Source organism: Drosophila novamexicana, unplaced genomic scaffold (assembly GCF_003285875.2).
Source record: "Drosophila novamexicana strain 15010-1031.04,08,12 unplaced genomic scaffold, DnovRS2.1 tig00000072-arrow-arrow-pilon, whole genome shotgun sequence".
NCBI lineage: Eukaryota > Metazoa > Arthropoda > Insecta > Diptera > Drosophilidae > Drosophila > Drosophila novamexicana.
The window spans coordinates 645,024-665,668 of record NW_020824771.1 but is presented as its reverse complement, the minus strand read 5'-3'; the positions used below and the strand labels follow the sequence as shown (position 1 = coordinate 665,668).

The 20,645-nt window shown below is 39.7% G+C and overlaps 6 protein-coding genes across 8 annotated transcripts; 2 read left to right on the top strand and 4 right to left on the bottom strand.

Annotated features, from left to right (window-relative positions):
• Positions 1 to 192: 192 nt before the first annotated feature.
• Positions 193 to 2,035, bottom strand: LOC115771457 (putative methyltransferase NSUN6). The gene is made up of 2 exons (XM_030717173.1): positions 1,756 to 2,035; positions 193 to 1,523 (listed from the first exon to the last, which is right to left on the bottom strand). Exons 1-2 carry the CDS (start codon positions 1,819 to 1,821, stop codon positions 270 to 272), a joined length of 1,320 nt encoding a protein of 439 aa, XP_030573033.1. The 5' UTR covers positions 1,822 to 2,035; the 3' UTR covers positions 193 to 269.
• A 14-nt stretch (positions 2,036 to 2,049) lies between these two features.
• On the top strand, positions 2,050 to 5,614 carry LOC115771459 (ADP-ribosylation factor 1). Of its 2 annotated transcripts, none has more exons than XM_030717174.1 (5): positions 2,050 to 2,146; positions 4,210 to 4,525; positions 4,608 to 4,717; positions 4,927 to 5,052; positions 5,374 to 5,614. In XM_030717174.1, exons 2-5 carry the CDS (start codon positions 4,378 to 4,380, stop codon positions 5,536 to 5,538), a joined length of 549 nt encoding a protein of 182 aa, XP_030573034.1. In that variant the 5' UTR covers positions 2,050 to 2,146; positions 4,210 to 4,377; the 3' UTR covers positions 5,539 to 5,614. The 2 variants fall into 2 exon arrangements, with proteins under 2 accessions (XP_030573034.1, XP_030573035.1); XM_030717175.1 differs by lacking the exon at positions 2,050 to 2,146 and adding an exon at positions 2,567 to 2,645.
• A 776-nt stretch (positions 5,615 to 6,390) lies between these two features.
• On the top strand, positions 6,391 to 7,130 carry LOC115771460 (ER membrane protein complex subunit 4). Its single transcript, XM_030717176.1, has 3 exons — positions 6,391 to 6,550; positions 6,611 to 6,740; positions 6,796 to 7,130. Exons 1-3 carry the CDS (start codon positions 6,495 to 6,497, stop codon positions 7,108 to 7,110), a joined length of 501 nt encoding a protein of 166 aa, XP_030573036.1. The 5' UTR covers positions 6,391 to 6,494; the 3' UTR covers positions 7,111 to 7,130.
• Positions 7,108 to 9,145, bottom strand: LOC115771461. Of its 2 annotated transcripts, none has more exons than XM_030717179.1 (4): positions 8,725 to 9,145; positions 7,883 to 7,936; positions 7,748 to 7,824; positions 7,108 to 7,279 (listed from the first exon to the last, which is right to left on the bottom strand). In XM_030717179.1, exons 1-4 carry the CDS (start codon positions 8,737 to 8,739, stop codon positions 7,216 to 7,218), a joined length of 210 nt encoding a protein of 69 aa, XP_030573039.1. In that variant the 5' UTR covers positions 8,740 to 9,145; the 3' UTR covers positions 7,108 to 7,215. The 2 variants fall into 2 exon arrangements, with proteins under 2 accessions (XP_030573039.1, XP_030573038.1); XM_030717178.1 differs by lacking the exon at positions 8,725 to 9,145 and adding an exon at positions 8,001 to 8,226.
• A 218-nt stretch (positions 9,146 to 9,363) lies between these two features.
• LOC115771462 (single-pass membrane and coiled-coil domain-containing protein 4 homolog) lies at positions 9,364 to 10,121 on the bottom strand. The gene is made up of 3 exons (XM_030717180.1): positions 9,867 to 10,121; positions 9,667 to 9,798; positions 9,364 to 9,604 (listed from the first exon to the last, which is right to left on the bottom strand). The coding sequence occupies exons 2-3, from the start codon at positions 9,793 to 9,795 to the stop codon at positions 9,557 to 9,559; spliced, it is 177 nt and encodes a 58-aa protein (XP_030573040.1). The 5' UTR covers positions 9,796 to 9,798; positions 9,867 to 10,121; the 3' UTR covers positions 9,364 to 9,556.
• A 2,848-nt stretch (positions 10,122 to 12,969) lies between these two features.
• LOC115771544 (skin secretory protein xP2) lies at positions 12,970 to 13,733 on the bottom strand. The gene has a single exon (XM_030717283.1). The coding sequence runs from the start codon at positions 13,731 to 13,733 to the stop codon at positions 13,104 to 13,106; it is 630 nt and encodes a 209-aa protein (XP_030573143.1). The 3' UTR covers positions 12,970 to 13,103.
• Positions 13,734 to 20,645: the final 6,912 nt, after the last annotated feature.

Here is a 20,645-nt window from a genome sequence, read left to right as displayed (position 1 = left end):
AATAAAACAAGAAATTCATGCAATTTCAGCGGACTTTGGATACAAATTTTAAATTAATACAGATTTTCCTTTGTGTATGACGAGAAAATGTCTTTTTTTCTTTCTTTGCTTGGGGCTATTTGCATATTATATTTAATAAGTTTCAAGTTTAAATTAAGTGTATATAAAATGAAAAATAATTAAATTATTTTTATTTATACAAATACACCTTTTTCGACAGGTATTAACGGCTATCTTAAACAATTAATATATATAAATATATTTGCAGCTCATAACGACTTCTGAAACTTTGCTATGAAAAATCCTACTGTGTCCAAGTTCTGGACACGATTTTCATTACTTGACCCAAAGCGCTGTAACAGTTTACATTGAGCAGCGTCCAGCTCCGGCAGCGGCAGGCCAGGTGCACCAAGCTTCGGTGTCGCATCCACCAGCTGCAGCTGTGGAAATTTGCGCAGCGCCCAGGAAACCAGCTGCTCGCATTCTGCCTCGGTGATGGTGCAAGTGCTGTACACTAGCACGCCGCCGGGACGCAAAAGTGGCACTGCCTGTGCCAGCAGGCTGCGCTGAATATGCGGATAGGATTGAAGCACCTTGGTTTGCTTGATGCTGCAACAGAGCTGCGGACGATTGCCCAGACCGCTGCAGGGTGCGTCTAACAGTATGCGATCAAAGCTGCTCGAAGCAAAGGGCGGAGCTGTTGAGTCTATGGCACTGTGTTCGTCCCAGGATTTGGTGGCATCAAATTGATGCGCCTGAATGCAGCCGTAGTTGCCCAGCTTCGTTTGCATGGCACGCACGCGACTGGCAGAGTTGTCCAGGGCAATAATATGACCCACATCGCCCATGAGCTCAGCTATATGCGTTGTTTTGTTGCCCGGCGCAGCACACATGTCCAGAATGCGTTCGCCAGGCTGTGGTGCCAACACCCTTACACACACCATAGAGGGTAAGTTTTGGAGCAATGCATTCGCATCGCTCAGATCGCCCAATGTAGGCACTCCACACACATTTGATTGCATGCGTACGGCAATTCCCGTGGGTGGCTGCTCTTTGTTATTGTACAGCTGATGGCGTTGCATTAGTACTTGGCCCACGCCCAGAAAGATCTTATCAGTGCAGTCGTAACGCGTGGCAGTGCCGCGTTTGCATTTGCCTGGCAAATCCGCATACACATTGACAAGCTCTTCGAGTTGTGTGCCTGTTTCCATGGCCAAAACGCCGGGCGCATATATGTGTGCGCCACGCAATAACGCAGCGCCGCAACTTGTGTCCACAATAACCTCCTTGCGGCAGTCATCGTAATTAATATCAGCTGGTGTGTCCAACGGTGCAATGCATAGCATTTCGGGCAGTTCGCGTAGCCCATACACTCGGGGCGCTTGCGATCCGTAAAGCGCGCGTAATTTGGCCTCCAGTTTCTCTTTGTAGTCCGCTACGCTGATGCGAAGAGTGTTGATGCGATAGGTTGTAATGCGTGGCGCCTTGCAAAGCCATGGTAACAACTTCGGCAATGCCGCACTCTGAACAAAGACCCATTATTATTATTGTTATTAACAAAGTAATATAAAATTTGAAAAACAGTGTTGCGAACCTCAACATTATTGATGCCAATGTTACCCCACTAAACACAAAAGAGTTATCAAAGTATCGAATCGTGGTTGTCTGCTTCTTATAGCCAGCATGTTGACATTTGATGATAAATTGTTTGCCCTTGCCCGCAACACAATTTCATTATTTTATTTGTTGACTCACATTCACTTTCAGAATTTCGTTTTCCAGCAGTACCTTGCCATAAAATGGAGTCTTGGGATAAAACATTTTATCAATCGATTGAAATATCCGACGTGCAGTCACGGTCGCCTATCATCTCTAAATTCAACACACCGGCCTCGCTTGTGGACAAGACGTGGCAGCATATGAGTGCCATATGAAATACTCACCACCGTATATTATAGTGCTGCTGCTCTAGCATACAGCCACGCTCAGCGTTGAGTTCATTTTCAACGTTGGTGAATTTGCAGTTTTTTCAAAGGCAAGTGTATTCTCGGTCAAGTTTTATTTCGCTCTGTGATTTTTAGACATTTCCAAGTAGAAATTTCTAAAATTTCTGCTCAAATTGGCGTGCATTTGATACAATTATTTGGTGCGTATGGATTTTCAATCAAGTTTAAGGTGGTGATGTTGCTCAATGGCATATTTTAATAGAAAGCTGGTAGCATTTTTATCTTTTGCTATTGAAAATGCTGCCGCAGCAATGTGGGTGATGTTGGTGTATTGGTGTAGAAATTTTAACACGCACACATGCATATGACGTGTGGAACTGGCGATGGGAGTGGTAATCGAATGCTTGAAAACGAACTATCGTCCGGGATATAAATACCTAATACTTAGCAACTATGAAAACTAATTGATTATTTAAATAACGCTTTTCTTGAAATTCTAGTGGCAATTATCAATTATATAATGCTCACTCTTTAAATTCGTTCTTAAAATGTTAGTAATCGATAGTCACGCTCAATTGGAATCGATTGGCGGTATCGTACCATTTCTGTCATCACCAATTTGTACATTCTTCTTCGCAGTCGGTTTAGCAGCAGAAAATTTAATCAGAGGGAAATTTATAAAAAGCTGCAAAGAAAACGGTAAATAATGAGTGCAAAGTGCAATTAATCAAAGCGTAATGCTGAGGCAATGTCCTAAGTGCAAACCAAACAAATGTTTCGCCTAAAAATTAACAAAACAAGGCTGCCGCTGTTCGACAAAAGCAAATGAAAAAAAAGCATACGTCGCCGTCATCATTTCTTGGTACTCATACAAAGGCAGCCACATACACACACATATAAATGGATAGGGCTGTCGAATGTGTTCGTGGACCACCAGTGTATTAATTTGCCAGGCAAACAAAGGAAACTAAAAAGTTTTAAGAAATTGCGCTAGTTTTAATGGCAACAAAAACTGTCTGTGTGATTGTCGTGTGTTAAAGCTCGGTCTAAATGACTACAATTTAACACGCACACTAATCGTAAGGCAACCCTAAACTCTCATGTGCGTATGTGTGTTTATGAATTGTGACTGTGTGTGCGTTGCAGGGTGTTGCTGCTGCGGCGGCATATAAAAGTTGCTACGTGTAGATTTCATTTTCTTACACATATTTTTTGCGACATAGAGTTTTCTGCACAATCGAGCTTTTTGGCATCAAATGCAACCAAACAAAACGTAAATGTATTTTCGATAGCGTGTTCAGTTATTATTTGCGCATTTCGTTTTGATGGGCAACACTAGCGCATCCCGTGCTGCCTAATTGTTGCTGTTGTTGCTGCTATTGCCATTGCCTGCTGTCTATTTCTATGTGAAGTCAATAAAACTTTCAATTGAATTGCATGTTGAAGCACATGTGTATATGCGTGTGTGTGTGTTACACACACAACACAACATAGGCAATATGTAGTAGCCGCTGCTGCTGACTCACCACAGATTTGGAGCGACGACGCTGGGCAATGGTCGGTCGAGTCATTCTGCTAGCATTTGCACTGATAAATCGAAAGTTTCTCACCTCAAGCATTTGCGCGCTCTGTCCGTACACGTTTTCCCCGACTAAAGTAGCCGCCGCTGCACGCACACCAACAAACCAATAATACAATACAATAAAAAAATCAATATCTTATCAGCTGCCGCGACGTCAGCGTCAACCGAGCGTCTGCGTCGGCAGCAAACTCGCCAGTGTCAAATCAAAGTTGTTGTTTTATTTTGACAATCGCCCTTTAACATCAGTTCTTTTCTTTGTTTCTATTTTGAAGCCAACATCTTCCACTTGGCGTTGTCAATGAACTTGTTGGTAAAAGCGTTTATTGCCATTTCTACACTTTCTTGCTCGGTTGAGGCAATTTCGTGGCTCCGATTTAACATTTTTAATGGTAGATTTCATAATTTCGTTGCGGGCCTTCCGGTTTACTCATCGTTTGCTCAACACACGTCAGCATTAACAATCTAAGCTTAAGTGTGATGCAAAGTGATCAAAACAGTTTGCAATTAACGAGCAAAACCTAAACAACGTTTGACTAAAACTTCATTACTCATAACATTTGTAATACAAGTCAGTTTTATTGATCGTAAGTGTCTATGGGGGGGTTGCTTTGTCCATATGCCACAGACCGCAGTTAATCGAATTAAGCTAAGTGAAAGAAACTAACATTCCATTCTTTGCAGTTTCTTCAAGTTGCAAGCACACAAATCCAACAGGAGTTGCATATTAACAGCAGTTGCAACTCGGATTTGAACTTGTTTATAATTACCGTAAACAAGAAGAAACACTAGTGTAACAGTTTTTAACAACATCCCCTCCACATTGAAAGACACGAAGCAACAAGCAGCAACATGGGAAATGTATTTGCGAATCTATTCAAAGGCCTCTTCGGCAAAAAGGAAATGAGAATATTGATGGTCGGTTTGGATGCCGCTGGTAAAACCACAATTCTGTACAAACTCAAATTAGGCGAAATTGTTACAACGATACCTACTATTGGTAAGTAATAATCCTCAATTATAATAATACAAAATGTATACAAATAATGCAACATATTGTATGCTTTCTCTTTCATCGCCAGGTTTCAATGTGGAGACTGTAGAATACAAGAATATTAGCTTTACAGTGTGGGATGTGGGCGGCCAAGACAAAATTCGTCCATTGTGGAGGCATTACTTCCAGAATACACAAGTACGTTAACGTTCCTTTTGATTAGATATGCCGCCGGCCTACCTCTTTTAGATGATGTTAACAACTTATAATGATTATAATTATGATTATTCAAAGTTAATTTTGTTTCAAGACGGGACTGATATACATATGATTACCCTCATCAGATTTAATCTTTAACCTTGCCCCCAATTAATATGTTCTACGTGCTGTTCCTTTCTTCCATGCAGGGTCTTATCTTCGTCGTTGATAGCAACGACAGAGAGCGTATCGGTGAGGCGAGAGAGGAATTGATGCGTATGCTGGCCGAGGACGAGCTCAGAGATGCAGTCCTACTAATATTCGCCAACAAACAGGTATGGAAATCAATGATATACTTAGTGAGAGTAGAGAAAAATACTGTTAATAGAAAACTTGTTTTGCAACGAAGTTTAGTTAATATTCAATCACCTTTTTTTGGAAATTTATTGAAATATATTCAATGAAGTCGTCAGCATTTAAAATAACATATTGCGCAAGCTAAACAAACGCACGTGTTTACTATAAATGTTGGATGTCGTTGATAAGAAAGAAAAGGTGTTTTTCGAGATAACAAAGCCTCAAGAATGCACTCCCGTAAATTAATGTATATATTAAATACTCAATACTCAATTATGTTCTCTCTCTGCTGCTTTTAGGATCTGCCAAATGCAATGAATGCGGCCGAAATCACCGACAAGTTGGGCTTGCACTCACTCAGAAACCGCAACTGGTATATACAGGCGACGTGTGCAACCAGCGGCGACGGTCTCTATGAGGGTCTTGATTGGTTGTCCAATCAGCTAAAGAACGCTAATCGCTAAATCAACTAGAGCAACAGCAGCAGCAGCAGCAACCACAACAACAAAATAATTATACACTAACATTGATTTTAAAAGCAAAGCAGCAAAATCTTCAACAGCAAAAGCAACAACAACAACAAATACAAAAACAAAAACAACAAGAAGAAGAGAAGACAACGGCATTAAATAAGTGGGAAGTAATATCAATGAAGAAAAATAGCGAACTTTGGGTTCTGCGCATTTCCAGTTTCTGAAAACACCCGCAAAACCGCGCCGCGCATAATTAAAACTTGTTTAAGAATCGCAAACACCACACTCAAAAGAAAACTTTTCAAAACAGCATCAGCATATAAAAGAACGCTATGATTTAAATTTATATATATATAATTATTGGATGTTTAAATGCAAAACTGAGTAAAAAGAAAACCCAACCACCACAACAGAAGTATGTATCTTTATTAAGTTAGTTTTGCCCTTTCCCTCATCAATATATATTTCTTTTTAATTTTATATATATATAAAAGTAATAATAATGAGTAATGAAAACTGTAATTGTAATTGTCTTAAAAAATACAAGAAAAAAACAATTTGAATTATTTTTGTTTATAATCCAACGCTTGCCTGCAAAATAAGTAACAAAAAAAAAAAAAACAAAAACAAAACATAAAAACCATATACAAACGGAACGTACTACTTATAAAGGTAATTCTAAATAAAATTAAAATAAAAAAAATATGCTGAATCACTTTTGATACACAAAAAATTAAAATGTTTAATCAACGTATATTATGTGATTGTTATCGATAATAAATTGAAGGCAACCCAAACAGTATGTCATCGTTTACCAACACAGTGCCGGCACATTCAGAGTTGCTATTGCCGATAACGATAAAATAAATTTTTTTCTGCTGCTGGTGCCAATTTATAAGTTATTCTTCAATTAAATTAACTAAACCTAGATAAAAAACACTATTAAAATGTCGGCTAAGCAAAACTCCAAGAAATCCAAGTGGGCGCTGGACTTTAATGTTAGGTATGTGTGTCAAAATAAGCAATTTCAACAAAGGTAACCCATTTTTCTTCCATGATGTAGCAAAAATGCAGATATGCCTTCTCCGCCTGGCTACAATCCCACGGCTCTGGTAAATCAAACGGAAGTTGTACGTGATCAACGTTTGGTAATTAAAAAATCATGGGACCTGGCCCTGGGACCACTGAAACAGGTAAGCGGTGTTCTCATTTCGGCCAGATCTGCTGTTACCCTTGAAACTCTTCCAGATACCAATGAATCTATTCATAATGTACATGTCAGGTAATTCAATCTCTATTTTTCCAATAATGATGGTGGGCATGATGTTAATACGCCCGATTAAGGCTATGTTCACGACGCAAGTCACTTCAAAAATGGCCGAGGGTGCACAGGGCACGGGTCAGCGCATTATCTATATTCTGGGCAATCTGGCGAATGTGGCCCTTGCGCTATATAAGTGCCACAGTATGGGCCTTCTGCCCACGCACGCCTCCGACTGGCTGGCATTTGTGCAGCCGCAAACGCGTTTAGAATATTATGGAGGAGGTGTTTCCTTTATCTAGATTGTAACTTTAAACTTTCCTTTATTGGATCATAGATAAATTTGTTTAAACACAGAATAACTAAATATATTGTATGTCGTCTCGAGCTGCAAGTAAATACGTTCTTCAGTCGTCCAAAACTTTTTTCGCCTCCTTTTTGATATCATGCACAATTTGTTCGACGGGCGTTCTGTGAATAATGTAAGAGTTGGTGTAATGCATTTGTTATTTATATGGTCAGTTTATTTTAAATTTTTATCTCTACAAATGAAGATGGTTAGTTTGGTTAATGAGTGCCGTCTTCAATGGTCATCGCTCTGATATGAGTAGATCGTTAATTTATATTAAACTGGCATTTTGAAGAGTCCTTTTCATTGTAAATTTTGCAGAGAATGTCCTTGTTAAAAGTCTTGAATACTGTGCGCTCCGACATGTATTGAAAATAAGTTTGACTTGCCAATGGCTACGCAACTTTGCACTTCGAATTGGTTGTAACATTGTAATAATCAGTCCAAGTTGTAAAATCTGTACCCCATTTTATTATTTTGAATTTTTTTTTTGTAGCGTGCGTGGTTCATAGTCACATTGGGTTAGTTAAATAAAACTGCCTGGTCTAAGCCTGATGAATATGAATTAACGAATCTCTAAATGGCGTTACTTTTTTCCGTCGATTAGCTCCCGGATTTTTTTATTCATTTTTTCAACCAGTTTGGGGGGATCATCCACACGAGGCACCTGCAAAAGCATAACGATTAATTTTAGCCCAACAGTTTGATGAGATTTAAACACATACTTCATAGTTCTGCGACACGTAGAGACCCGTGTAAACTCCGGCCCCAAAAGTTAGCTGCAATAAAAAAATGTTTCAAATATTAATTTGATGCAAACGGATTAAGGCTAGAGCCGCTGACCACTGAGAACAACAACACGCGCCCGCCTGTCCACAAAGGTTTTGGCGGACATGGTGGCAATGCATCACACTCTTGGCAGCCGCTCGTGCACGAAGATTGGCCACGCTTCAACAGTTGCATTCCCAAGCCAAGCAATTTCATTTTAGTCTTTTATGTTGAATGTGTTTTCCTATGTGTCGTGCCCAAAATTTACTCAAATATGTTTATGGCAATGGGAGCAATGCTTAGGTAGTTACTGTCTGACATTTTTGGAACGAATTTACACACATATATGTGTGTATTGAAGGTGGGCTAAGTGAAATATCCAAAGATGCCTTTTCCCTATCGATTAGTGTGTCGCGAAATAACTTGCAGGAGTAAGATTTTCTTTGCTTTCTGGACTTTGAACTATGAACAAGGATGATAAATCGGACAGCTTAACGTAATAAAAGAACAACGCACAGTACAGTCTAAAGGCAAGACATATGTATATATACTTAAAACAATTTATATAATTTTGAAATTGCTTTACTACAGCTGATGTTTGCCGCATATGATTTGCGTAAAATGTTGTTGGCATTTCTTGGTCGCATGTTAAACAATACAACAACAACGGCATTAAATCATCGCCATAAAAAGAACGGCGATAGAAGTGTTAGTGTAAGTTGCAGCCACTCCATAAAGTGCTGCAATGTATTGCGGCGGCGTATTTCACGAACTTTCGCTTGTATTTCACGCTACTTACCAAAAACTTAAGCATTGTCCAGTAATTAAAATCACTCTTTTCACCCGCACGCGCCAGTGTGAGAACCAAAACAACAACTGCGTTGAAGAAAATGTCAAAACGTACGAAACGAGACGCGCCGCGTGAGAGCGAGCTGCTGTTTGTAGGCTCGTGTCTGTGTGTGTGCGTGTGTGTAAATGAGAGTAAGAGAGTACAGAAAACAGCTGGCACACTTAGTTACTTATGTATGTGTGTGTATGTATGTGCTGCTGTTGGTTTTATATGCGTGTTATCTAATCACAAGCAAAGATAAATAACTGCAGTGTTTTTAAGTTAGTTAACTGCTTAATGTTGTTTGGCAGTATGCGAAAATGTTTATTTTTGGCGCGAAATTTTATACTCAGCCACTTTTTTGAATTTGTTTTTATTGACAAATGCTGAAGGCAGCTTTTACTCAGCGCAACGAACGAGCAACGTGTAAATAGCTAGAAAGTGGCCAAAAAAAAAACTCGTTAGATGCTGTATCTGTGTGTATCGCGGCATGTATGTGTTAACCCAATACACGCAAATACAAAAAAATGTATTTCTAAAGAAATTCAAACAACCCGCCAATCAGCTTCACGACTGCCTAAATATTTGTGTTGTACAACACTAAACTAGTCCGCTCAATTTCGTCGCGTTTATTTATTCAACTGGTGTGTTTATACAATATAGTGTAATATTTAAAAACAAATTGCACATTTCACATGGACGCAATTATAAGGTTAATGTTAAACACGAGCACAAGTACATAATAAAATCGTTGATGCCTATACTAGCTTAAGGTACTTCAAGTTTCCTTTTGGCTTCTCTTCTAGGCCAAGATTGCAGGTCTCGTCTTCAGGTAAATAAACGCCACTATCTGTACAATATTTAAAATCACACAAAATATGTTAAGCTCCCACACTTTCCGGTGCTACTCACCATCATGGCAATAACTCCAAGCGCCGGCAGAACCACAGTTCCAATTTTTGCTTGCATTTGTGCGTTTTCCAATTTGCGCTCCTTCTTTTGCTTTCGCGTTTCCTTTACCTTGCCTTTTAGTTGACGCATTTTCTGCGTAAATTGAAATATTTAATTCATATTCTAACTGTTCGCTTGCCTTGCTGTATATTTTAACTTACGTTCCGCGACAGAAAGTCTGATGACGTGTAGAGTTTTTATGCGTGCGTATGTATATTTAGAATATGCAAACAGCGCTGGACAGAGCGCTAGAGTTGTTCAGGTGGCTGCCGCTTGGCTTTGTCAACAAGTAGTTTCTGGATTGATTTTAACACATCTCTTCTCGTGTTCGTGCCTCTTCCTCTCGTCGAACGCGCTTAAGAAAGTTGTGCATGTTGTTGTTGTTGTCGGCCAGTTGCCACAGCTGATTCGTAAGGCAATCAAATGAGAAGGTTACGCGTAGAATTGTACGTGAGAGCAGCACAGAGAACATTTTTGATGGATTTTTCTAAATATAAATATATTATATTAAAAATGGTCAGCACAAGGCACTGATGCTTCATTCGTTCGTTCCGAAAACAGTTAATGTTTATTAAACGTGACGTCACAAGTTGGCTGGTAGCTGGTGACGAGTGAAGGTGAGCGAGTGAACGAGTGACTGAGCATCATTGCCATCTCGTTGAAAAAAGTGCAAGCAGTGTTGTAAAAGTATTAAATGAAGAGCGCGCGTTTTAAATGCATACAAATTTATTTCACAAGAAGGTTTACGCAAATATATCGATGTAATTGTATCAATCGATTTAAGCTAATGAATATTAGATTTAAGCTAATGAATATCACTACAAACTAATAATTTCTAGTCAATTCTTCTTGTAAACATTTGGCTATATTTTTTGCGGCTAGCTTGTGTTATTTTTTAATTTAACGCTGCCACTACAGCTGCTTATTTTTCATTTTCTCTTGCGCTGATGTTGAAAATACAATTTCTCCGATACAAAAACAAGCGCCCACATGGACACACGCACACAGGCAGACACTCATACACTTTACTGATTTTTGTAACTGATACTGCACACTGCATAAACTTGGCTAATATTAAAGTTGCTTTTGCCTTTTTCTTTGCTTAAAGTACTCGCATGTGCCGCCCACATGTTGATTTTGCCATGGCTGTTTCTGTGTGTTGTTTTCTTTTTCTTACTAGCCCATATTTCTTTCTATTTTTCTTCTTTTTGAATTTTTGAGCATTTTGCTAAGCCCCATTGGCATGGCTCCAATAGGCAGCGAACCAGATACTGTTGCCCACCACTAACTGTTGCACCTTCACCTTTCACCTTTAAATGCGATTTTGAAAATGTATGAGCAGTTCCAAATGGGCTTATGCCCCAGCATAGGGCGTGCTAGCTGTCACTACTTGGGTTTCCGGTATGCTCGCAATTTCACTCCAACTCCAACCCACATCCAGCAGCAGCAGCAGCAGCAGCATCATCAGCAGCAGCAGCAGCTTATCAATCTGCTGGGGAGTAGCATCCACTGTCGCTCCTTTCTTACGCTAATTGACAGCATTCTTCATGGCTGCTGGTGCCGCTTGTAGCCCCAGAATGGAGTAGAAAATGAAGCAATAATAATGCAAAATGCCGCCTGAAAACCGTTGCAAATCATTTGAGACGCACGCCCAAGTTTGTGCATCGGTAATGAAGCATTCCGCCAGTGACCAACGGCCAACATTTTGGCATCCAAAGTTCGTCCATTACCATAAACGGCAACCCGATCAATTTGGACACGGATTATTGGCAACTATTTAGTCGGCCAGATAGACAAAGCGACAGACAGACAGACAGACAGATAGCCGGGCAGGCAGGCAGCCAGGCAGGCAGGCAGAGAAGCAGACAGCCATCAGCGGCTGGGCTCTGGCTAAAATGGCCCAAAGCTGCCACTTGTCCAAGTCGTCAGGCTGCCGTAAATTGAGCTTTGAATTCGTCTCTGCTCCCTGCTTCGACTGCAACCCGCCCGCTGAATGTGGCCTGAATGTGTATGCAGCATGTCGAAAATGCATGTTTCCTGATCGCAACTCTCTGCTCAATCTGTGGGTTCGCTTCTAGTTCGGGCTTAACGTTAACATGGTTTTCGACTTGTTCGTTAGACGCTGCCAGTGATGAGCGCGTGACACGAGTTAACCCTATCAATAACTGATCATGCACTAATCGCATTGTCAATCAACACCCTAAGATAACTTGGTTTCTTTGCTTTTAATATAAAAGAGCGATTCATTTCTCATTTCCTTTCCTGTACCTATCATTTATGTAAAAGAACCAGTGTTGTACAGCTGTTTATTTTGAGAATGTGAACATTTTTAGTGATGGAAAAGACACCAAAAACGCATGTGTGTGTTCACTTACACATAACTACATAAAACATAAATAGATTGATTCGGCTGGATGGATTTAGCTTGCCATATTATACTATAAAATACCCTCTAATAATTGTAAGCAGTTAAAGGGAATTCGATGCGAACTCATCTCTAGTTGGGGCTCAGTTACTGAGGTAGTCAGCCAACTTTGTTGGCCGTTGATTGGCCGCCCATTGTCCGGCCGTCCGACTCCTTAACTGACTTAGCTAAACTCCTTATTTTGATTGCCAAGTCGTAAAATGATGGATTACCGAGTTGGGATTTATTTCTTGTTACGGTCATAATAGATTATCTTTGCTCACTCATTGTCAGACTGCCGAGCCTTAAGTCGCGTTCGCATCTTCTTTCGACAAATGCTCGTTAGGCTCTCGTGGAATTGCCTACCGTTTTCAGGCAGCTTTCTGTCTGCGGTCCCGCAGTCGGAGTGGTACTCAAATCTGCCATGATGATATAGCTTGTTCTGTTGCAGCTTAATCACGCGAGTCTAGGCAGGGAGGAAGGTGGCCCAAAACGGCGGAATATGATTAAAACTATTAAAACTAACGAGAAATGCAGTAAAATTAAAGTTTTAACTAACCGAATGAATTATGAAAGAACAAGCAAAGTTATTATGGTTTTTTTTTGCCATCACAAAAGGGACGTTGATTAACACTGCAGTGCTGTAAAGATCGCTGATTAATTGCAGTGTTGTAAATGGCATAATCATTTAAAAATTAAAAAATACTATTGTCGCGGTTATTCGGGCAACTGAACAAGAAGACTCTTGGCTTAAATTCCAGTTTATTAGTCCTATTTCAAATAAAGGAAATAGACGACGGGCTTTGCGAAATAATTTATATAAGGAGAGTAAACAATATAGAAAGAGGGCAACAATTTAGAACTAAGAACTAGGAACATAAAAGAAATGGGGAAATTCTTAATTGAGGATAAACATAAATGTAGATAATATATAAAGTTGTTATTTTATTAAGAAAAGAGAAGCTGCAGCTACAGTTCAGGAGTTAGCATATTCCTAACCATAGTAGGCAGCATAGTACTGAGGCGCGGCCACATAGGCAGCAGCTGCTGCTGGTGCCGCCTGAGGCGCTGCTATGAACTTGGCAAAGGAGGTTGGCTGCACAAAGCTGACAGCGCCCGCCGGATAGTAGACAATGGTTGGCGGCTGAACGGGTGCGAGCGGCGCTGGAGCGGCAGCGGGAGCTGCTGGCGCTGCCCTTGGCACCTCCACCTCCTCGGCGGCATCATCGATGTCGTCCTCCTGCGCCTCGCTGTTGGCCACCAAACGCGCGGGCTTTGCCTGCAGCCGTGCTGGCGTCGCTGCGGTTGCCTCTGCCTGGACGGGCGCTCTATAGAACTGCTGCGGCTGTGGTGCAGCTGCCTCTGCCTGGGCAGGCGCTGGAGGAGCTCTGTACAACTGCTGCGGCTGTGGCGCGGCATAGCTGATCGCTGGCTGTGCAATCTGCTCTAGATTCTGAGCCGCTGGCCTGTAGCTGTAACCTGGCTGCTGTTGTTGCTGTTGTTGCCGCTGCAGCTGCTGCTGCTGCTGCTGCAGTTGGTAGCGACGACGCTGCTGCTGGACATCCGCCTGCGCCAGGCTCAGCACGCAGGCGAGCAACACGATGACCACTGGGCTGAGTTTCATTGTTGTGACTGGCTAACTGACTGACTGACTGCGAGTCGCCCCGCTTGGTTTTATATATGTCCGTGTCGGCTGCGGCTGCTTAAGATGCCAAACGCGTCCCGGCGCAGGGCGGCATGGGGCTTGCCCCCCCCCCCCCCCCCCCACACACACACACACAGGCACACGACCTCCTCCAGCCAGCCGGCCAGCAAAACAAAATTGACATTGACCCCAAAAACAAAGCCCAAAACCGAATTGTTGCATTTGCGTTTTGCAGTTGAGCGATGCTTCGCTCTTAACCCAAATCCAATACCGAAACCAAACAAACAAACCAAACCAAAAGCTCGACTAGACGATGCCCTGTATATTTTTCGTATTTCCTATGCAAACACACACCTCAACTTGCCGTTGAATGCAATTATTATTTCTTAATAAGTGAATGAATTTATGCTCCCATTTTTCTAGTTTTTTTTAGAATGTTGAGAGATCATAAAATAATGCAAGTATACCAAAAATCGAAACATTTAACGTTGCGGGAGATAAGATAATAAATGAGCTTTAGCTCGTAAATCTACCATATACGATTTGTTTTACTTTTAGACCTTTTTTATGGCATTCGATAATTACAGGGTATAACAGTGCAGGCTTCACCTGCTCCAAAGCGTTCGTCATCGTTCGCATCGTCTGTGGCCTGTCATCAATATGCAGTTGATGTTCTAACATTTTATTGGGCTTTTTTGGCCCGTTGCCCACGTGTTGCTGGGGACGCAGCAGCAGCAGTATTTGGTTTTGTTTTGTTCAGACAATAGACTGAAGTGGACTTGTAGTTTAGTCACGTACAATGTAACACTATAAATTAGCCCATCTGACATGGGGCACATGTAGTGGAGCCCATTTGCAGTTAGGCCGGGCAAAGGGGAATGTCCAACAGCTCGAGTCCAGGGCGACAAATGCAGGTGACACAAAATGTGTAATGAAAGCAAACGCTCAAATTACCGCATAACGAACTGACTACGTGGAATGTAAAGCTATTACCCGTTCATATGAAGAGTCTTATGAAGGCTGAGGTGACCTTATAGACGTTATCAGTTGTTATCCTAGGATAGATTCTGGTTTTTGTGAAATGTTCCATGTCCAAGCTATAATTATTATTGTAACTATAAAATATGGTTATAAACTATCAGACTATAATTAAAAAAAAATGCCCTGGCTAGTAAGGCCTTTAGTTTAATACTAACTATTATTACTATTACTAACTATGAAACTGCTGCTCACATATGATCCAAATCTTATAATTGGTCGCAAATGAGTTTATCTATGTCAAAAGATCTGTTTTTCAATATATTTTCATCAAACTCAGCATTTACGATCTTCATTATTCCAACAATCGGCCAAATCTTAAGACAAATGTTTACAAGGGTAATAAATCTTCGGCTTGGGAATTATTCTTACCATCTCGTTTATTTTCAATTTTGGTTTATTCTTAGTTAAAATTAAGTGTTCAATCTGCTTTTTTGTTCACTTTTCCGGATATTTACGCATCTCTTCAAATTGAAAACAAAACAAATTAAAATAAAGCGTTTTTAAGTCAATTTTACGCCTTTCGTTGACACCCCCCAAATGAATCTATGCGCAATAATCAATTGTCGAATTTTTCATGGCACCTGCATAAATTTGCCATATTTAATACTGGAACCGCCTCCCGGCTAGCAGCTCCATTTGGTGGCTACATGAGAGATGCGCCATAAATTCAATTGAAATGGCAGCCAATTGCTGTGGAGTCGTGTCTAGCTCAATATTTACAAGGATTTCAATAAAAATGAAGCAACTAATTGTTGCAATTAATTTATTAAATTACACTCGCCGCAATCCGCTCTTAACTGGTCAGCTTTTGGGTCCACACTCGAGGCCAAGAGACGCATCAGTTGTCGGCTTATGTTTTTTTTTATTGTGGCTCAACGGGAGACCAGTCGCATTCGCAGGTGGACACTGGGGCACAGTAGTCAGTGGACAGTTGACAGTTGACAGTAGCCAGGCGCTCAGTTTATGGGCCATTCGATAAACTGCAGATTCGGCACGTTTAGACTGTAGTATCGTAGAGTCAAGTGCTTCTAATGGCGCTGCAAATAAGGAAAACTGTCGAAAAATTCCGTACCAACTGTGCTTTGATTTAATGAACTCTCTATTTCTTGGTTTTGGAACCAAAAGTCTGCTTAACCATTGCCTGAAAGCTGTCAATGGATACAGAAGTATATTCATGTATCCAATATGTTTCCAAGCACCTTGTTTTTGACATAGATTTTAGCCTCTTAAAATATCTATTAAATTATTAGCTTCTAAATGAGTTTTTAAACTGTACAAAATGATGGAAATTTTGAACTATCCAGTTGTACCCTTCATGCTATAACTTTTCTGTGCAGAATTTCTTTTCTTCATTCCCTTTTGACCGATTTCCTTAAATGCTTTATTGCCTGTGCTACAGAACTAACGGAGAAACATCTCAGCAAGCAAAATATAATTTCTAAATATAATAAAATAATTATAAATTTAGTTAGCGCCATGCAGAGTAACAGTTCAACTAGTTTTAACTACTAGCCCAAGATATTGCTTTAGGCGAATGTACCTTTTTATACCCATTAAAAATGTATAGAATTGTGTGCAACAGGCAGAAGGAAGCATCTCCACAGATCCACAAAGTATATATATATATTGTTCTTATCAGCATCAATAGCCGAGTCGATCTACCTATGTCCTTCTGTACGTATGAACGCGTCGAAATCAGAAACTTTAAGAACTAGAGACGTCTGAACTTAGGTCCTCCTAGTGCCTGCGCAGTACGAGTTTGTTTCCTATTATCGATAACTTGCCCCGTTTCAAAGCAATCGATAAAAATCAATATCGAAATCGTGTTTTTTGAGCAAATCTGCTCGGTTTTAATGGCTAGAGTCATCAAAGCTTCCAGAATAATATATACAGATCAAGTATCTTTTATTTTATCTCCGGTGTTAGTAGAAGAATGTTAGCGTATTCCCTAGTCGGGTACTTTCTTGTTGTATGTTTACTTGTTTTATGTGCAATTAGCCAACAAATGATCAGAGATTCAAAATTGCTGGCAAGCTCTAGTCTCACACAGGGGCAACACAGATGCCACATTCATTTGCAGGCAATTGAAAAATAGGAAAAACTTCCATTTAAATGGGCCGTTGGAGACTTCTTGGAAGACGTCCATTAGAAATGGGCGAGACATTCGTATCTATTGCAAAGAACTGGGCGTCATATTTCAAAAGACACTCACGGCCAATGGCCACGCATGCGTCTCGAGAGTTTCGAGAGTATCCGAGTACCAGGTCTCGGGGTGGGCCGCTCGCTGCGGGAATTATGTAGATTATGGACTGGACGCAGTGCTGCAGCTGGAGCTGGAGCGTGTTTGCGGCGCGTTTTACAATTAATTTTGCGGCCAGGTCTGCGGACTTTGGTAGCTGCAGCCGAGACCGAGACCGAGACCGAGACCGAAACCAGACCGGATCGGTATGGGCGCAAAAAAAGTTTCTCTAATGTTCGCCCGGTTTTGCATGTGTTTCATTTTTGCTTTATTTTCGTGTTTTTATTTTTTATTTTTTTTTTTTTTGATTTATTTTTGCTTTTAGTGTCTTTTATTTTATGATTTATATGGACTGCAACTGCTAAAGAGAGCTCGATTCTGCTCTGGTCCTGGCTGTTCGGGTCCGGTTCTGTGTATTTCTTAACACGGCTCTCGACTTTGGCTTTGGCATTGGTGATTTTTCACTATTTTCATCGTAGATCAAAATTAAGTGATTTTAATGATGAAATTTATTGGCGCATTTATTTGTACATGATTTGGAGCAAACCAAACTGCCAAACTGGTAATGGCACCCAGCCAGACACATGTGCCTTGTGCCTTGTGTGCTCGGGGGCGCTATGCCAATAAATATGTTGGACATGTGACAGATTTCGTTTGCAAGATAAACGACCCCACTCAGATGCCCGGTTGTAGGTCTAGCTGCTTCAATGGGAGGTCTGTAACAAAGTTCTAGTTCATTTTCGACAAAGCACCAAATTGTAAACATTTGTCTCAAGTCTAAAGGAATCGTTGATTTCTTAAATACTGATTGACTGACTGGCAGGCTGACTGATTGACTGATTGATGCTCAACATGATTAAAAAATGAATCAGACAGTTTTTAAGGAAAAGTCGTATAATGGTCGTTGGCTAAGATTTTAAATATATATCCAATTTTTTATGTTTATACCCATTTAGGTCCATTGACAATTTTATTAATTATTACCTTTATGCGGATTGTTTGTTTGCCTTAACGGCTAGACATGCACACACACACACACACACGCACACACGCGTGTTATAAGTAAATTATTAATAACATTTTTTCGCTTGGGTTTTCAGTGCACACGCATGATGTGTGGCCGTAATTAAATGCAACAGAAAAATTACCATTTGGTTGATTAAATATATTATGTTGTTTGCGCCTCAATTTTTTGTTGTTTAAATTTGAAGGCTTTGCATACCAAACGAAAATCCCATAAATTAATTATAAAAGGATAGCAACGCGAAAAAATGGGAAATATTTGCAATTAAAATTACATGAAAATACGCACAATTTGCATAAATGTACAAATATTTAACAATAATAATTAATTACATAATTGGATAGAGCTCTAGTAGAAAATCAGAAGCATTTTAATAATAAATTAATTGGCAAAAGCAGCGCAACCAGGAAAATCTTTTCTAGTGCCACGGATTAAATACTCTTGCATAACTCCAAACATAATCTTCTGTCATTAGGGGGATTACAAATAAATGCAATTTTGATAATACAACTTCTTTCTGCCATCTGAATGCGTCCGTTTCGATATTTGCACTAACTACAACAACTGGATCGAGTTTCATATAAAGAACTTTAACAAGATAGTATGCTCTAGTCGAGAGGGCCCGATTGGAGGATACTCTGAACCTTCTTCTCTACCAATATCGTTCCTTGTAGCGCAGTCGATCTCGCAACTCCATTCAACCTTGCAACCCTCTCATTCCTCACAGCCGTAACAAGATAGCTTTGATGTGATAGTTGATTGATCTGTATAGGTGACTCTAGCTCCTAAAATCTCAGATATTTGCTCAAAATCGGATATCGATTATCATGGAAACGATGCAAGCTAACGATTTTCGGAAACAAACTCATACTACTCGAGCACTAGGAGTACCTATGTTCAAAATCACGTCTCTTTAAGTCTCTAGCTTTTAGCTTTAATAGGTGCTGAGAACGTATATCCAGTCGGTTCTTGTTATGGACCAGGAATATATATACTTTGTGGGGTCAGAAATGCTTCCTGCCTGTTACATACACTTGCACAAAACCAATATACCCTTTCATCTCATTTTCAATTGGTTCGGTGTAAGGAAGTCAAAGAGTAGATATCTAGATTAACTGAAGGGAAGATGTGCCTGGAACTAAGGGAACTCTATTGTTCGGGTTAGCATTGGCGGCATTGGCAATATGTTGAAAGCTGCAAATAAATGTTAGTTGTAAAAGCATGATTTGCAACAAATGCCACATATATGTAATTATGAAGAAAAAAGTGTATTTATAATGAGATTTTTTTATAGACTTTCTCGCATTCCACTTGTCATCATTTGGCCCATGTGGTTAAGCACAAACAATTAATAATGAAATTGTTATTAAATGACGGCTTTTTTTATAGCAAATGTTTTTATCTGTAATTAAATTGATACAAAAACTAAAGAACAATAGTGCAAAAAACAGAAGAGGGGAACAAATAGAAGAGTTTATAGCTATTGTCAATCGGACCGGAGTCTAGACACGCTCTCAGCTTTGAGTTCTTATCATGCTGTTGTTGGCATTTCTTTGGCATGCTCACTTGCCGTAGGGTCAGGGACTCGAGCCGGTCATCATGAATGTGTCCACTTCTATCTGCATCTCTGCGTCGCGATAAGAAAGCGACTCGAACAATTGCCCGGCATTGTTTAGGAGTTGTCTGCATGTCTGTATGTCTATATGTGTGTATTTTCTTTTAATCAGAGTCAAGCATACGACGAATCACTTGAGAGCTCCAATTAAAATTTCGTATGCCATTTGGAGTGGGGTAACCTGTCAGGGTGTCTCCTCTTTAACCTGCTGCTCAGCTAATCAAATACAATTTGTAATGAAAGCTCCAGAATCTGGTTTACGTTGCCAGCCAGAAAATCCACATGAAAATAAATTAACATTAAAACAGCCAATTCGATACAAAGGCGATTTATTAATACGCTTTCAGACGAAATTTACATTAAACATTTCCCTTAGTAAATGAAAAATTCAGTAAGAAAATGGAAATTTAAAAAGCAAAACAGTTCGAAAACAGTTTTTATTTTAAAAATTGCAATTAAATCAATTTTGGAAAATTTATTAAAAAAAAACATATATAAGTTTTAACTGTTGCACCAATATGGCAAAAAAATTAATGTTAATTTAAATTAATTTTACTTTAAAATTATGGCAGACCTCTTATTTATGATATTCATATATAATTTAACTTAGATATTTGTGAAAGCGAACCAATTTTGTTAAAAGATTCTCTTAAAATAACTAGTTTGTCTTTTAAACCAGATATTCTATAGAAGGAATTTGAAGATATAAACCTTAAAATTAATTTAAAATAATTTTGGAAATGTTTATTTTATATTTTGCGCTCGTTTGCCTTTAAGGGAGACCACAAATATTGCCAGGTTTGTGGTCGTATATAGGGCAGGCATAGAAATCCGTTCCGAACTGCAGCTAACAAATTTACTATTTAACAATAATTGGGATATATATATATTATATTTAATTCAAAACTCGAAACTAGTTGCTTGACAAAGTCGCCATACCCCTAATAAGGGTATTGCATTTTAAAAATTTAT

Excerpts from the sequence above, each read along its gene's own strand:
- LOC115771457 (XM_030717173.1), bottom strand. The coding sequence starts at position 1,821 with ATGTTTTATCCCAAGACTCCATTTTATGGCAAGGTACTGCTGGAAAAC. Across the intron at positions 1,524-1,755 it reads ACGAAATTCTGAAAGTGAAT|AGTGCGGCATTGCCGAAGTT; the intron begins GTGAGTCAACAA and ends GTCTTTGTTCAG.
- LOC115771459 (XM_030717174.1), top strand. The coding sequence starts at position 4,378 with ATGGGAAATGTATTTGCGAATCTATTCAAAGGCCTCTTCGGCAAAAAG. Across the intron at positions 4,526-4,607 it reads TACAACGATACCTACTATTG|GTTTCAATGTGGAGACTGTA; the intron begins GTAAGTAATAAT and ends TTTCATCGCCAG. Across the intron at positions 5,053-5,373 it reads TAATATTCGCCAACAAACAG|GATCTGCCAAATGCAATGAA; the intron begins GTATGGAAATCA and ends TGCTGCTTTTAG.
- LOC115771460 (XM_030717176.1), top strand. The coding sequence starts at position 6,495 with ATGTCGGCTAAGCAAAACTCCAAGAAATCCAAGTGGGCGCTGGACTTT. Across the intron at positions 6,551-6,610 it reads GCGCTGGACTTTAATGTTAG|CAAAAATGCAGATATGCCTT; the intron begins GTATGTGTGTCA and ends TCCATGATGTAG. Across the intron at positions 6,741-6,795 it reads CCCTGGGACCACTGAAACAG|ATACCAATGAATCTATTCAT; the intron begins GTAAGCGGTGTT and ends AAACTCTTCCAG.
- LOC115771461 (XM_030717178.1), bottom strand. The coding sequence starts at position 8,141 with ATGAAATTGCTTGGCTTGGGAATGCAACTGTTGAAGCGTGGCCAATCT. Across the intron at positions 7,937-8,000 it reads GCGTGTTGTTGTTCTCAGTG|CTAACTTTTGGGGCCGGAGT; the intron begins GTCAGCGGCTCT and ends TTTTTATTGCAG. Across the intron at positions 7,825-7,882 it reads ACGTGTCGCAGAACTATGAA|GTGCCTCGTGTGGATGATCC; the intron begins GTATGTGTTTAA and ends ATGCTTTTGCAG.
- LOC115771462 (XM_030717180.1), bottom strand. The coding sequence starts at position 9,795 with ATGCGTCAACTAAAAGGCAAGGTAAAGGAAACGCGAAAGCAAAAGAAG. Across the intron at positions 9,605-9,666 it reads TTGGAGTTATTGCCATGATG|ATAGTGGCGTTTATTTACCT; the intron begins GTGAGTAGCACC and ends AATATTGTACAG.
- LOC115771544 (XM_030717283.1), bottom strand. The coding sequence starts at position 13,733 with ATGAAACTCAGCCCAGTGGTCATCGTGTTGCTCGCCTGCGTGCTGAGC.